Source organism: Indicator indicator (genome assembly GCF_027791375.1).
Source record: "Indicator indicator isolate 239-I01 chromosome W unlocalized genomic scaffold, UM_Iind_1.1 iindW_random_scaffold_48, whole genome shotgun sequence".
Classification (NCBI taxonomy): Eukaryota; Metazoa; Chordata; class Aves; order Piciformes; family Indicatoridae; genus Indicator; species Indicator indicator.
The window spans coordinates 501,901-518,429 of record NW_026539062.1 but is presented as its reverse complement, the minus strand read 5'-3'; the positions used below and the strand labels follow the sequence as shown (position 1 = coordinate 518,429).

At 44.8% G+C, this 16,529-nt stretch overlaps 1 protein-coding gene across 1 annotated transcript in view; it reads left to right on the top strand.

The window, feature by feature from the left end:
• The window catches only part of LOC128979897 (Golgi phosphoprotein 3), a 29,989-nt gene extending 13,841 nt beyond the window's left edge, over positions 1–16,148 (top strand). Inside the window, exon 3 of the mRNA XM_054398295.1 lies at positions 15,724–16,148. Within this exon, the coding sequence (XP_054254270.1) occupies positions 15,724–16,148 (425 nt within the window). The remainder of the gene's footprint in view (positions 1–15,723) is intronic.
• The last annotated feature ends 381 nt before the right edge of the window (positions 16,149–16,529 follow it).

Genomic DNA, 16,529 nt, shown 5'->3' with positions numbered 1-16,529 from the left:
TGGCAGAGACATGGTTGCTATCTTGTTGACCACGTCCATAGGTACATGACGGCGTCCATCCTGCCATTTTATTCCCAGGAACTAAATTTCTTGTGCAGGTCCTTTGACCTTGCTTTTCTTGATAGCAAATCCAGCCTTCAGAAGTATCTGAATAATTTTTTCTCCCTTTTCAAACACTTCTTTTGCCTTGTTGCCCCATACAATGATATCATCAATATACTGTAGATGTTCAGGGGCATCGCCCTTCTCCTGTTCAGTCTGGATCAGTCCATGACAAATGGTGGAGCTATGTTTCCACCCCTGGGGCAATCGATTCCAGGTGTATTGTACACCCCTCCAGGTGAAGGCAAATTGGGGCCTGCACTCTGCTGCCAATGGAATTGAGAAGAACTCATTGACGATATTGATCGTAGCGTACCATTTGGCTGCCATCAACTCCAGCTCATAACGGAGCTCCAGCATGTCTGGTACAGCAGCACTCAGTGGTGGCGTCACTTCATTCAGGCCACGATAGTCCACTGTTAATCTCCACCCTCCATCAGATTTCCGCACTGGCCAAATGGGACTGTTGAAAGGTGAATGTGTCTTACTGATCACTCACTGGATCTCCAGCTGGTGAATCAGTTCATGAATGGGAGCCAGGGAATCTTGGTTTGTGCGATATTGCCGCTGGTGCACCATTCTGGTAGAAATTGGCACCTGTTGTTCTTCAATCTGCAGCAATCCCACAACAAAAGGATTTTCTGAAAGGCCAGGCAGGTGTGTCAGTGTGAGCTGAAATTCCCTCCCCCACTGACAATAACCAGGCTAGATCAGTCTGGAAGCAAATGAAAAGCTGTATTTACAAGCAGAGTCTAAAATCTACAATGAAATGCAATGAATATGTACAAATATACAAAATTCACAACATTCACAAATATATACAATCAACAGAAAAAGCACAACCGATCTCCCTTTGCTTCCCCCCAAAGGGGCCTCTCTCTCTCCCAGGAGCTTCCCCCCAGACACCCCTGGACAGAGAAGCAGAGTTAGTTAGAGCAGAAAGTTGTTAACTTAGCTGCCAAGGTCAGTATGTGTTATCTTCAGCCAGAAGAGAAGAAGAAACAGCAACCAGACGGCGCAGTAACTGCCCCCACTGCAGAACGCAGAATGTGCAGAGTGCCTACTTTGTTTTGGGTAATAGTTCTTAAACATTTCTATCTATCCAATGGAAGTGTTTAGAACAATCATTATTTTGCTTTCTTACACCCAATAGTGACTTATTTACATTCTTTCACTTTCTCTGTTCTGAACTTTGCAAGGAAAAATTAAAAAGACAGTTTCAAACCATCACAGTCCACCCCTTCTAAACAATTCCATTGGCTGCTACTATCATTTATCTAATCTAAAATAATATCTACAACACTAGGTGAATAAAGACCATAGTCCATTCCGGCTATCTCAGATGTAGATGATTCAAAAGAGTCAAATCACAGGAAAAACAGCAAACAGTTTGTTTCCTCGTAGATGGAGCGAAGGAAGGAACAGGGACTCTCAGGTGACTCAGGGCTCTCAGGGTTCGTGTACCGTAGATCTCATGGACTCTCCTCTTGGGCGTGATGCTGTATCTGCGCAACACTCTGAATTCAACCTCTCTCAGCCAAAGTTAGATTTCTTTGTGGAATACACTGAATTTCACCATTTTCTTGCATCACCCAATAGGTGTGACCAGGACCTTCAGCAGAAACCACCCCTCGGACAGGTTTGGCCTCTCCTGAAGGAGAAAATACCCAAACAGTTTTGCCTAACAGATTCTTTTCTCTGATAACAGGAACTCTATCACCTTCCTCCTTTCGCAACAAATCTGATTGGGCAGGTCCAGCTCGATTCACTGAACCCCTACTATTCACCAACCAGGTTGCTTGTGCTAAATGCTTCTCCCAGTTCTTCAAAGATCCACCCCCCATGGCTTTGAGAGTGGTTTTCAGCAAACCGTTGTAGCGTTCGATCTTCCCTGCAGCTGGTGCATAGTAGGGAATGTGGAATATCCACTCGATGCCGTGCTCTTTGGCCCAGTTTTTTACAAGATTGTTCTTGAAATGAGTTCCATTATCCGACTCAATCCTCTCCGGAGTTCCGTGTCTCCACAGGATTTGTCTCTCCAGACCAAGAATGGTGTTACGTGCAGTTGCATGAGGAACTAGATAAGTTTCCAGCCATCCAGTGCTTGCCTCTACCATAGTCAGCACATACTGCTTACCAGATGGAGAACGAGGTAGAGTGATGTAGTCAATCTGCCAGGCTTCACCATACTTGTACTTGGACCATCGGTCACCGTACCACAAGGGCTTGATCTGCTTTGCCTGCTTAATAGCAGCACAAATGTCACAGTCATGGATGACTTGTGTGATAGCATCCATGGAAATGTCAATGGATCTGTCACGAGCCCATCGGTAGGTTGCATCTCTGCCTTGATGTCCTGACGAGTCATGGGCCCACCGAGCTAAGAACAGCTCACCTCGGTGTTTCCAGGCAAGATCAGGATCAGGATCAGAGTTTGTGTCCACTTGGGAAACTCTTGCAGCTAGATCTGCCTGATGGTTGTGTTGTTGTTCCTCAGTAGCTTTGCTCTTAGGAATGTGAGCATTGATGTGTCTCACTTTCACTGGGATTCTCTCAATACGAGCAGCAATGTCTTGCCACAGATCTGCAGCCCAGATTGGCTTTCTTTTTCTCTGCCAGCCATTCTTCTTCCAGTCTTTCAGCCAACCCCACAAGGCATTGGCTACCATCCATGAGTCGGTGTAGAGATAAAGCTTTGGCCATCTCTAACATTCAGCTACGTTAAGAGCTAGCTGGACAGCTTTTACCTCTGCAAATTGACTGGATTATCCTTCTCCATCTCTCGCTTCTGCAACTCTGTGCGTTGGGCTCCACACTGCAGATTTCCACCTTCGCTTGTTCCTAACCAGACGACAGGAGCCGTCTGTGAACAAAGCATATCTCTTTTCATCATCAGACAGATCACTGTAAGGAGGAGCTTCCTCAGCGCGAGTTACTCTCTCCTCTGGAGGTTTTGCACAGCTTGTGCCTTCTGGCCAGTTTGTGATCACCTCCACCAAACCAGGCCTTTCGAGATTTCCCTTTCGAGCTCTCTGTGTTATCAGAGCCATCCGCTTAGACCAGGTAACATCTGTTGCATGATGTGGTGAAGAACCTTTGCCTTTGAACATCCAATTCAGAACTGGCAATCTAGGAGCTAGAAGAAGTTCTGTCTCAGTTCCGATCACTTCAGAAGCAGCTTTCACTCCTTCATAAGCAGCTAAAATCTCTTTCTCTGCTGGAGTGTAGTTTGCCTCTGAGCCTCTGTAGCCACGACCCCAGAAACCAAGAGGACGTCCTCGTGTCTCACCTAGAGCTCTTTGCCATAAGCACCAGGTTGGGCCAGTGTCACTCGTGGCCGTGTACAGAATGTTCTTAGTGTCTGGACCAGTTCGGACAGGTCCCAGACCCATCGCTTGGACTACCTCTCGCTTGATCTGGTCAAAGGCTTCTTGTTGCCCAGGACCCCATTGGAAACTGTTTCTCTTTCGAGTCACATCATATAGAGGTTTCACAATCTGACTGTATCCAGGAATGTGCAGTCTCCAAAATCCCACTATGCCTAAGAAACGCAGAGTTTCTTTCTTGTTGATGGGATTTGCCATGGTGGAGACTCTGTTTATCACATCCATTGGGATGTGACGGCGACCATCTTGCCACCGCACTCCCAGAAACTGGATTTCTCTGGCAGGTCCTTTCACCTTGTCTCGCTTGATAGCGAAACCAGCTTGCAAGAGAATGTCAATGATTTTGTTACCTTTCTCGAAGACTTCTTCAGCAGTCTCACAGCAGACGATGATGTCATCGATGAACTGAATGTGTTCTGGAGCTCCACCTTTCTCCAAAGCATCATGGATCACTGCATGGCAGATGGTTGAACTGTGAATCCACCCCTGGGGCAAACGATTGAATGTGTACTGAATGCCTCTCCAGGTGAAAGCAAACTGAGGCCTGCATTCCTCTGCTATGGGAATAGAGAAGAAAGCATTAGCAATGTCTATGGTAGCATACCATTTGGCCTGCTTGGATTCCAGCTCATATTGGAGTTCCATCATGTCTGGCACAGCTGCACTCATGGGTGGAGTTACTTCATTCAAGGCACGGAAATCAACTGTCAGACGCCACTCTCCATTCCGCTTTCTCACAGGCCAGACTGGAGTGTTGAAAGGTGAATGAGTTTTGCTGATGACCTTCTGACTCTCCAACTGACGAATCAAGTTTTGAATGGGCACCAAAGAGTCACGGTTGGTTCTATATTGTCTGTGATGCACAGTTTGAGAAGCAACCGGGAGCTTTACATCCTCTATCTCATGTTGTCCCAGAACTGCAGATTCGTCTAAAAGCTCAGGTCTGATAGACAACTTCAATTTTCCTCCATCAATTTCTACAGTTGCTATTCCAAAAGCCCATTTGTAACCCTTAGGGTCTTTAAAACGCCCTTCTCTCAGAAAATCAATTCCCAAAATACAAGGTGCATTAGGACCTGTTACAACAGTATGTTTCTTCCACTGCTTCCCAGTTAAACTTATATCAACCTCTATCTTAAACAACTCTTGAGATCCACCAGTGACTCCTTGAATAGTTATAGATTGTCCCCCTTGATAATTTGATGGTATTATGGTGCACTGAGCTCCTGTGTCAACCAAGGCCCTGCACTTCTGAAATTTTGAAGTGCCAGGCCACTGGATGTACACATCCCAATAGATTCTGTTCTCTCCATTATCCCTTACCTCCCCCTGGTGGAAGGCAGGGCACCCCTAGGTGTGGGGATTACCTCCACATGTACAGCTGGCACAACGTCCAGCATCAGAATTAGGATCACTGTTGGAGCTATCAGAGTTGTTCTGGGAAACTGAGGAAGCGACAGCTACCCTCCTGGTATTGCTACCTCGGGATCTGCCCCTCTGCAGCTCCCGTAACCTCTTGAAAAGATCAGAAGTTGGTTGACCATCCCATCTGTTCATGTTCTCACCAAACTGATCACACAGAGTTATCCAGATACTGCCACGTGATTGCTTCTGCTGTCTGTTTTGGTTTGACCTATTCTGGAATGGCCTTCTTGGAGCACGTCTGTTCCTAACAGCTGAAACTTGTATCCATCTGGAGGAAGAGGAATCAGAATCATCCCCCTTCATCAAGTTGGATATGGAGGTTTTAAGTTCCTCCTTCAGCTCTTTCATGCAATTCTTTATTTCTCCAGTCAGAGTTTCAATGGCTGAAACCAAAGAAGTACATGCAAGACTATCCTCCAATTGCCTCATTTGGTCAGTGAAATGGCCAACAGTGGGAGGCACTCCACCATAATTTCTTGCCACAATCCTGCTTGCCAGAATAGTAGCATAATTAGGAGGAGCAAGCTTAATGAGCTTTTTGGCAAGGCCTGTTCCAACAGGAATTTCATCAGGATTCAGAGTCTTATGATCTGCATACATTATTTCTCTCACAGCAAACTCTCTCAGACGCTTGATTCCCTCAGCTATTGTGGTCCAAGGCTTAGGGTTCCATGGTAAATCATCTCTGCTGGGGTACCTCAGCGAGACTGCCAGTAGGAGGCATGCCCACAGAGAAACTTTACCAATGCACTTGCCTAGATGCCTGTCTATGCCTGTATCCTTTGAGAGCATCCCCAACTGAGAGGCCGACTTGTCGCCTACCACCAATGCTGGGGCTCCCATATCAAAACACCTGGCTAGCCAAGACAGGACTGGCTCATTATCTCCTCTGATGTAATCCTTCCTCACATGTCTAATTTCCTGTCTGGGTGCATTAGCTGACTGTATGTCATCCTCATCATCATCATCATCATCATCCTGAGATCGCTGTCCCCATAATCCTATTTTAATCCTCCGTTGAATTTCCTTGCGTTCAGAGGCTCTGCCAGCAGTTGCTAATTCAGCAGGGTCTACATCTCCATCATCCATGTGGGCTCTCAAAAGGTCTGCCAGAGTTTTAAGGCTAACCTTCTTTTCCTCACCAGAATGATCTTTCTAAACAGAGGGACCCTGAGTAGAAAGATCCTCATCTCCATCTGCACCATCTCCTGCAGCATCTGCATCTCTTCCTGCAGCTCCTTTGCGCTTTCTGGTGATAGTGGCAACCAAATTCACTGGTTGAGCTTTCACATTCACAGCAGAGTTGGAAGGAGTAGAGGAATTTTGTGCAGGGTTAGCAGGAGCAGAGGGAGTCTGTGCAGGGTTGGCAGGAGGTGTGCTTTGAGATTCTGCAGCCACTGCTGCGTCCGTCGGGGCAGCAGAGGGAGGAGGAGGAGATTGTGCCTCGTTAATGGCGTCTGCCTGCACAGCTATGTCTGTCTGCGCAACCATTTCTCTCTGTGTAACTATGTCTGCCTGCACAACCATTTCTCTCTCTGTAACTATATCTGTCTGCACAACTGTGTCTGTTTGTGTACCCCTGTCTGCCCGTGTACCCTTCTCTGCCTGTGTAATCGAGTCTGTCTGTGTTGCCGAGTCTGTCTGTGTAACTATGTCTGCCTGTGTACCCGAGTCTGTTATCTCAGATTCTGGCAAAGGTCCCGCAGCTACTGCTGCTGGCTCTGAATCAAAACTATCGGCAGCTTTCTCACAAACCTGAACTGTGATTTCCTGGTCACCGTAATCAGAATCAGAAACCAATTCCGAACCTCTCTGAGCTTTTCTATGTTTCCTCTTACATCTACGCAGGTCGGAAGAGCAAGTAGCCTTACGTCTTTCTTGACACAGTGCTATCAGCAGCCATATGATTATTCCAAGAAACAACAAAATTAAGGCTAGCACAAGATATCTAGGGTACCACTGGTTCCAAAGACCCTCTGTAGTTGTAAGAGGAGTAACAAACTCAAATGTGTGCTAGCAGATTCATAGTTGAGTTACCATATCTTCTAAGCCCAATAAGACCACAACAGAATTCAACAGCATTCAGTAACTTGTTCTTAACCCAAAGAAACGACTTATATGCCACATATCTCACAATCTTGTCTATCATGCAGGAAACAGCCCATCTGTAGACAATCACACTTATAACAGAGGAAATAAAATTACTCAAAATCCAAAACAGCTTCATTTTACTTCCTAATCTGAGCAGGAATAAACCATACAAGCAATCGAGCCCCGAGTTGGAGCGCCAAAAATAAAAAGATGTGTCGGTGTGAGCTGAAATTCCCCCTCCCACCGACAATAACCAGGCTAGCCCAGTCTGGAAGCAAATAAAGGCTGTATTTACAAGCAGAGTCTAAAATCTTCGATGAAATGCAATGAATATGTACAAATATACAAAATTCACAACATTTACAAATATATACAATCAACAGAAAAAGCACAACCGATCTCCTTTGCTTCCCCCCAAGGGGACCCTCCCAAAGGGGCCTCTCTCTCTCCCAGGAGCTTCCCCCCAGACCCCCCTGGACAGAGAAGCAGAGTTAGTTAAGCAGAAAGTTGTTACCTTAGCTGCCAAGGTCAGTACGTGTTATCTTCGGCCAGAAGAGAAGAAGAAACAGCAGCCAGACAGCCCAGCAACTGCCCCCACTGCAGAACGCAGAATGTGCAGAGTGCCTACTTTGTTTTGGGTAATAGTTCTTAAACATTTCTATCTATCCAATGGAAGTGTTTAGAACAATCGTTATTTTGCTTTCTTACACCCAATAGTGACTTATTTACAATCTTTCACTTTCTCTGTTCTGAACTTTGCAAGGAAAAATTAAAAAGACAGTTTCAAACCATCACAATATTTTATCAACTACTGCTGCAAAACATAGCACTAGAAAGATTCTGTGAGGAGAATTAACTCCAGCTTGGCCAAACCCAATATGATGGGTCAATATTCAGATCTTTTGATAAAGATAGGAGTTAAGGAGATCACTGTTCAGAGGGTTATTTGGCCATTAATCATAAAACAATAGAGTCAGAAGTTCTTTCTATTTGTCCATTAACTGGAGAAATATTTTCAAATGTTAGATACTTCTAGATGTTCAAAATAAAGTCTTCAAGATGAGTACTTTGCACATAGCTATTCTTATAAAGCTAAGAAATTGTTGCCAAATAAATTAAATGTCAGTTAGATTACATTTTTACTATTGCAGTTAACATTTTCCATATACCTCACCAACATTTGTTTTCTCAGGCTGCATAAATTAATTTGAAATTAACAATGACCATCTTTTAACATGTAGTGCTTTTATTGGAGTTTGGGGGGTTTTTAGGCATTTTTGTAGCCAAAATTCATCACAATACACACAAAATACAGCTTCCCTGGAGTAGATCAGAGCTGTACTTAGTTGTGCAAACAGTACAGGAAACCTCCCCACTCTTTTGCCAACAATATGACTTTGGGAGGTAGGGGGTAATGAGACTTGAAGTTTTCTGTCTAAATATGTTTGTTACTTGTAGACAACAGATGAATGAGAGTTTCAAAAATGAGCAAAATATCTCCATCTTTCTCTGCCTTCTTGTTTTCATTATGTTTTTCTCATTCATCCTGTACCACCTGAAGTAGCCTTCCTTGCATACTTGCATGCAGTTCATATTCAGTGTCCTTGACATCCCTCCCCTCTTGTTCCTTGAGTGTCAGGCAGGGGGGATAGAGAGGAAAACAAAGCAGTCTGTCAGTAGGGAGCATGGCTGTTGTGTAGCTTTGCAGTTCTTGCTCAGCTCTCCTTCATTTTGAAGCCTGCAAAAACAATTAAATTTTCTTGTCCCAAATACATATTTTGTGCTGACATTTCAATTTCTCTCACAGTGTGGGACACATCATGTTAGTACTGACACAAGAAAAGTCAACTAATGACTGAACAACATTGTAGGTTTTCCTTTAGCTAAGCTAAGGTTTTCCTAATCCTGCTAAGCTTTGACTCTGGGAATGTTACTGTCAGTGCTGTGACTGAGTCTTTGATCGATCATTTTTACCTACACATGGGTATTTAAATATTAATTCTTGATTGGCATTAGGGTTCTTTGCATTTTCCATGGTTTAGAGAAATTTCCTTTGAAGAAAAATATTTTGACATTTTGTTCTGGGGTTTTTATAAACTCTTGTAGAATTTTGCTTTATGGCCTGATCCTGGAAAATAACTACTCTATCCATAATTATCAGTGATGTGAAGAATGCCACTTGAAATTAGTGTTCAAAGCCATCATGGAAATATTTATATGGACTTTTAAGGCAATGTTTGCCAGACTGATGATGTTTATAAGATAGCCTCTAAGGGGAGCAAGTATAGGGTATACAGGATTTTGGTAAAATATGTCAGGTCTTCCTATAGATGTACCAAACATCTGTCTGTGTTTGAAGCAAGTATCTGTGCAGTTGAGGAGATTGGTCACAAGGTGTCACTACAGTACTGATTTTTATTATCATATAGCCACATCCACCTAACAAATGTAGAAACATCTAGGAAATTACCTTTGCCCTGTGAAACACTGTAAGGAGATGATTTTTTTCTGTATATACGTGTGATAGCCACAATGAGAATGTGATTCCTAGGGGGACTTGTGGAGTTCAGGCCTGCATGGGTTCCTACCTTTCACTGTGCAGTTCATTTGATTACTTGTCTGTTACTTGGATACAGTGTACATTACCTATCATCACAATGGGAGAAACCTTAATGTAATCTGTATATTATTATTATTCATAAACCAATGATTTTTTTAAAGAGCTTTCTGAAATAACATAATTTATGGGGAAAAAAAACCATCTAAGCAAGAAATACTTTATGCTGGAAGAAGGGGTTAACCACTTGGGAGGAATAAAAGAATGTTGTCAGAGGATGTAGGGATGCAATGAGGAAAGCTAAGGCCTCCTTAAAACTAAACCTGGCAAGAGAGTTTAAGGACAAGAAAGGCTTTTTCAGATACTTTGGAGGCAAAAGGAAGACTAGAGGAAATGTGGGCCCACTGCTGCATGAAGTGGGTGCCCTGGTGACCAAGGATACAGAGAAGGCTTTTGCCTTGGTCTTCACTATTACCAAAGACATCCTTCAGGAGTCCCAGACCTTCAAGACCACAGAGGAAGTTGGGGAAAATGAAGATTTTTGCCTTAGTTGAAGAGGGTTGGGTTAGAGATCAATTAAGCAACCTGAACATTCATGAATCTGTGGGCCCTGATGGGATGCACCCACGAGTGCTGAGAGAGCTGGCAGAAGTCATGACTAGGCCACTCTCCATAATCTTTGAAAAGTCCTTGAGAACAGGAGAGGTGTCTGAGGACTGGAGGAAAGACAATGTCACTCCAGTATTCAAAAAGGGCAAGAAGGAGGATCCAGATAACTATAGGCCAGTCAGCCTCACCTCCATCCCTGGAAAGCTGATGGAACAGCTTGTTCTTGGCACCATCTCAAAGCATGTTGAGGAAAAGAGACTTATCTTGAGTAGTCAATATGGATTCAACAAGGGGAAGTCATGTGTGATGGTTTTAAGACTGTCTTTTGAATTTTTCTTCAAAAGTTCAAGCAGAGAAAGTGAAAGAATGTAAATAAATCACTATTGGGTGTAAGAAAGCAAAATAATGATTATTCTAAGCACTTCCATTGGAGAGGTAGAAATGTTTAAGAATCTCTACTCAAAACAAGGTTGGGGAGTAGGGCAGTCTCAGCTTGCTTGGTTTCTGTCTGCCTGCTTCTTTTCTGGCTGAAGATAACACACTGACCTTGACAAGCTAAGTCTAACAGCCTCTCTGCTTCTTGACTCTCTGCCTTCTGCCAGGGGGTTCTGGGGGGATTCCTTCTGGCTGGGGGGGAGGCCCCTTGGGGAAGGCCCCTTGGTGGAAGCCAAGGGGGCTTGGTTGTGCTTTTCTGTTGATTGTACATTTTTGTAAATGTTGTGCATACTGTATATTTATAGATATTCATTGCCTTTCGTCATAGTTTGTAGATTCTGCTTGTAAATACAGCTTTCATTTGCTTCCAGACTGAGCTAGCCTGGTCATTGTCAGTGTGGGAGGGAGATTTCAGCTCTCACACTGTTACAGTCATGCTTGACCAATCTTTTATGATGGCATAACTAGATGGATAGATGAGGGGAGGGCAGTGAATACAGTCTACCTTGACTTCAGCATAACTTTTGGCATTGTCTCCCATGGCATTCTCACAGCCAAGCTTGACAAGTGTGGATTGGATGATTGGGCAGTGAGATGGATTGGGAACTGGCTGAAGGATGTTGCTCAGAGTTGTGGTCAGTAGGGCATAGTCTAGTTGGAGGCCTGGGGCTTGTGGTGTCCCCCAGGGGTCAGTACTGGTTCCAGCCCTATTCAATATATTCATTGATGATCTGGATGAAGGGATAGAGTGTGCCCTCAGCAAGTTTGCTCATGATATGAAACTGGGAGGAGTGGTTGACAAGCCAGTAGGCTGTGTTGCTAATCCAGCATGACCTAGACAGGTTGCCAGGTTACACCCAGCCCCCAAGGTGGACAAAGAATCCTGACCCAGGTGGGCAGAGAGACTTGGTTCCCCTGCCCAGGGGGAGTGGTCCCTTGGGTCAAGGTCCATTCTACTCCCCCTTCTTGTTCAGCAAGCCTATTTAAGGGGAGCCATCTTCTTGGTTCTCTGTCTTGCTCCTGCCTCTCCTGCTTGACAGACATCTCTGCTGCCCCTGCATCTGCAGTTACCATGTCGCAGGCCTTCCTCCATGCTGTATCCACACTTCTTAGAACTGTATCCAAAGAGAATACACATTTACATCAAGGGAATCCAATGCCAGCTGGGCCTGGTTTTGTATATTTTTCTATTTACCCTTTTCCTTATACCTTTGTAACTTTCTCTGTTACTCAAATGCCATATATATATTTTGTTAAACTTACCTTTTTTACTTCCAAATTGATTCCAGACCATTTATTTTGTGATTCTACGTCTCCTTTCTCATGCCTAATTTGCTTTTACCCTGCCTACTGGGAAAAAAAGTGCAGGGAGGCAATCTAAATCTGTTCCATTTGGGCTTTTGGACTCTGGGAAAAGCTTAAACTACAAGAACAGCCTAGAGAGCTGGGCAGAGAGAAATCTAATGAAATTCAGTAGGGGCAAGTGAAGTCATGTATCTGGGGAAGAACAACTCCATGGATCAGCACAGGTTGGGTATTGACCTGTTGGAGAGCAGCTCTGAGGAAAAGAACCTGGGAGTCCTGGTAGACAACAGGTTGACCATGAGCCAGCAATGTACTCTCTTGGCCAAGAAGACCAAGGGCATCCTGGGATCCATTAAGAGGACTGTGGCCAGTAGGTTGAGGGAGGTTCTTCTCCCTCTCTACTCTGTGCTGGTGAGGCCTCACCTGGAGTACTATGTCTGCTTCTGGGCTCCCCAGCTCAAGAAAGAGAAAGAACTACTGGAGAGAGTCCAGCTCAGGACCATTAAGACGATTAGGGGACTGAAACATCTATAACGAGGAAAGGCTGAAAGAGCTAGGTCTGTTTAGCATGCAGAAGAGGAAAACAAGCAGGGATCTTATTAATGCTTACAAATATCTAAGGAGTGGGAGTCAGGAAGATGGGGCCAGACTCTTCTCAGTGGTCCCCAGTGACAGGACAAGAGGTAATGGGCATAAACTCGAACACAGGAAGTTACATAGAATCATAGAATCAGTCAGGGTTGGAAGGGACCACAAGGATCATCTAGTTCCAACCCCCCTGCCATGGGCAGGGACACCCCACATTGGATGAGGCTGGCCAGAGCCTCATCCAGCCTGGCCTTAAACACCTCCAGGGATGGGGCCTCAACCACCTCCCTGGACAACCCATTCCAGGCTCTCCCCACTCTCATGGTGAAGAACTTCCTCCTCATGTCAAGCCTGAATCTCCCCAATTCCAGCTTCATTCCATTCCCCCTAGTCCTATCACTACCTGATAGCCTAAAAAGTCCCTCCCCAGCTTTCTTGTAGGCCCCCTTCAGATACTGGAAGGCCACAATAACGTCACCTCGGAGCCTTCTCTTCTCCAAACTGAACAGCCCCAACTCTTTCAGTCTGTCCTCATAGGAGAGGTGCTCCAGCCCCCTGATCATCCAGGTGGCCCTTCTCTGGCACCCCCAAGTCCCTCTCCTCAGGGCTGCTTTCTAGCCAGTCACTGCCCAGCCTGTATTTGTGCTTGGGATTTCCTCGATCCAGATGCAGGACCCTGCACTTGGTCTTGTTGAACCTCATGAGGTTGGCTTGTGCCCACCTCTCCAGCCTGTCAAGGTCCCTCTGGATGGCATCTCTTCCCTCCAGCGTGTCTGCTGCACCACACAGCTTGGTGTCATCAGCAAACTTGCTAAGGGTGCACTCAATGCCACTGTCCATGTCACCGACAAAGATGTTAAACAAGACTGGTCCCAGGACTGATCCCTGAGGGACTCCGCTTGTCACTGGCCTCCACTGGGACATGGAGCCATTGACAGCCACTCTTTGGATGCGGCCATCAAGCCAGTTCTTTATCCATCTCGTGGTCCACCCATCAAACCCATGTGTCACCAGTTTGGAGACCAGGATGTGGTGTGGGACAGTGTCGAAGGCTTTGCTCAGGTCCAGGTAAATGACATCAGTTGCTCTCCCCTCATCTATTAATGTTGTGACCTTGTCATAGAAGGCCACCAGGTTTGTCAGGCAGGATTTGCCCTTGGTAAACCCATGCTGACTGTACCCAATCACCTCTTCACTATTCTTCTGTCTCAGTAGTGCCTCCAGGAGGATCTGCTCCATGATCTTACCAGGCACAGAGGTGAGACTGTCCTGTAGTTCCCTGATTCTTCCTTCTTACCCTTTTTGAAAATGGGACTTCCCCAGACTGCCAGGACTTTTGGAATATAATAGAGAGGGGTTTAGCAAACTCATCTGCCAGTTCTCTCGGTACCCGTGAGTGTATCCCGTCAGGTCCCATGGACTTGAACACTTTCAGGTTCTTCAGGTGATCATGAACCTGATCTTCACTTATGATGGGCAGTTCTTCCTTCCGGTCTTTGCCATTAGCTTCCATGACTATTCCAGGAGTGTGGCTGGAGGCCCTTGCAGTGAAGACTGAGGTAAAGAAGTCATTGAGAACCTCAGCCTTTTCCAGGTCCCTTGTGACCATTTCACCTGTTTCCTTTCTGAGGGGGCCCACACCTTCCCTAGGCTTCTTTTTAACATTAATATACCTGTAGAAATTCTTAGTGTTCCCTTTAACCTCCCTCGCTAGATTCAATTCAAACTGTGCTTTGGCTTTCCTAACCAGGTCTCTTGCTGCTTGGGCAGCTTCCTTATATACCCTCCATTCTAGCTGTCCTTTCCTCCACTCCTTGTAGAGTTTCCTTTTAAGTGATAGTGTGTCCAGCAGCTCCTTGCTCATCCAGGCAGGCCTCCTAGTCTTGAATACTGGTCCTTGAATACTGACCAGCTGTCCCGGGCCCCTCTTCCCTCTAGGGCTTTGTCCCATGACATTTTGGCTGGCAGATCCCTGAAGCGATCAAAGTCTGCAGGCCTAAAGTCCAGGGTTGTAAGCTTAGAATACATCCTCCTGGTTGCCCTGAGGTTGCCCTCATCTAAACATGAGAAGGAACTTCTTTACTTTGAGGGTGACAGAGCATTGGAACAGGCTGCCCAGAGAGGTGATGGAGTCTCTGGAGACTTTCAAGGCTCCCCTGGACTCTGGCAGGGGAGTTGGACTCAATGATCTTCAGAGGTCCCTTCCAACCCTACTGTTTTGTGATTCTGTGATTCTGTTTCTTCCCTTGCCTCTGAAAATGTGTAGGCTGTTTTATATCAGGAAGGGATTTTAATACTTACAGTAAATACTTAGGTAAGGGCCATGGACATAAACTACAGCACAGGAGGTTCCACCTCAACATGAGGAGGAAATTCTTCATTGGGAGGGTCACGGAGCACTGGAACAGGCTCCCCAGAGAGGTTGTGGAGTCTCCTTCTCTGAAGACTTTCAAGACCTATCTGGATGCATTCCTGTGAGACCTGCACTAGATTCTATGGTCCTGCTCTGGCAGGGATGTTGGATTCAATCTCCAGAGGTCCCTTCCAACCCCTAACATCCTGTGATCTTGTAAGCTGGACCTAAAATTTTAGATTATTAACTAGGCTCTTAAGCAAAAATGGATTTCTCAGTGCTTAGCAATTTTAGCTTTCACGGTAGATGCTGATACTGATTTTGTGCTTTTAAAATTCCCTCCTCTAAGTGCACACAATCACACACTCTGAAGTGCCCAGTTCTCCAGCCTTAACGGAAAAACATTAGAAATAATTTTAATGGAAACAAATGGACAAGATTGGATGAGAGACTTTTTTTTAATCATTATTAATACTTTCTTCCTGACCATGTGTGGTATTTTGTGTTTTGGTTTGGGGCTTTTGGAGAGAGGAGGGTTGTTTCGTTTTGGGGGTTTGGAGAGTTTTTTGGTTGTTTTTTTTTTTCTTTCAGTATAAGAACGCTTATTTGTCATATCCCTAATCAATACATGGCTTAGCTAGCATTTCATCCAAGCTTTAAATGTACACTGAAACACCTCAAGAGGCTCTCATGGTCTCTCTCTCTATGCATATATATGGGTAGGTCAGTGATCCTAGAAATGTTGACATAAGCACAATATCTTAGTGTAATAGTCAGCTATATGAATTTGACAGCTCATTCTGCATTGAGGGGGTAGCAGTACAGCTTATACTTTGCCTGGCTCTTGGCTTTTTTGCTTGTTTTTTTTTTAGGTGAAACATGGAACCCATTGAAGTTGCACTACCAGTTGCGAAATGTCCGTGAACGGTTAGCTAAAAATCTAGTAGAAAAAGGTGTACTGACAACAGAGAAACAGAACTTCCTTCTTTTTGACATGACTACACACCCTCTCACCAACAACAATATCAAACAGCGCCTCATCAAGAAGGTTCAAGAAGCAGTTCTTGAGAAATGGGTGAATGACCCTCACCGTATGGACAAGCGCTTGCTGGCACTTGTTTATTTAGCCCATGCTTCAGATGTTTTGGAGAACGCTTTTGCCCCCCTTTTAGATGAGCAGTATGATTTAGCCACGAAGAGAGTGCGGCAACTTTTGGATTTAGACCCCGAAGTTGAATGTATGAAAGCCAACACTAATGAGGTTCTGTGGGCTGTTGTAGCAGCTTTCACAAAATAACTGCATTCAGACTGAAGTGTAAACCAGTTCTTTCCTTTCTATTGACTATTCATGTTTTCTGTAATTTGTACATTCTCATGTGATGAATCAGCTCTTCTTAATGGGAATAAGTGGCATATTTCTTCCTTCTCTGTGTATCTGTATACATGATTCTGGTGGTACAAGAGACCTTCCTATTTAAAAACAACAGACAGCCAACAAAATTGTCATATTTACATTCTATTTCCTATTCAGTCTGAGTTATCTGAAATACTTTGTTTAATCATTTTTCATCTAACTGTTACTGAAGTGGTTTATCATGGAAAGTTCCTCAAGGAAGAAATGTGCATGCAGCTGTATCGCTAGTTCATAAAACAGATTGACAACAGACTGAAAAATGAC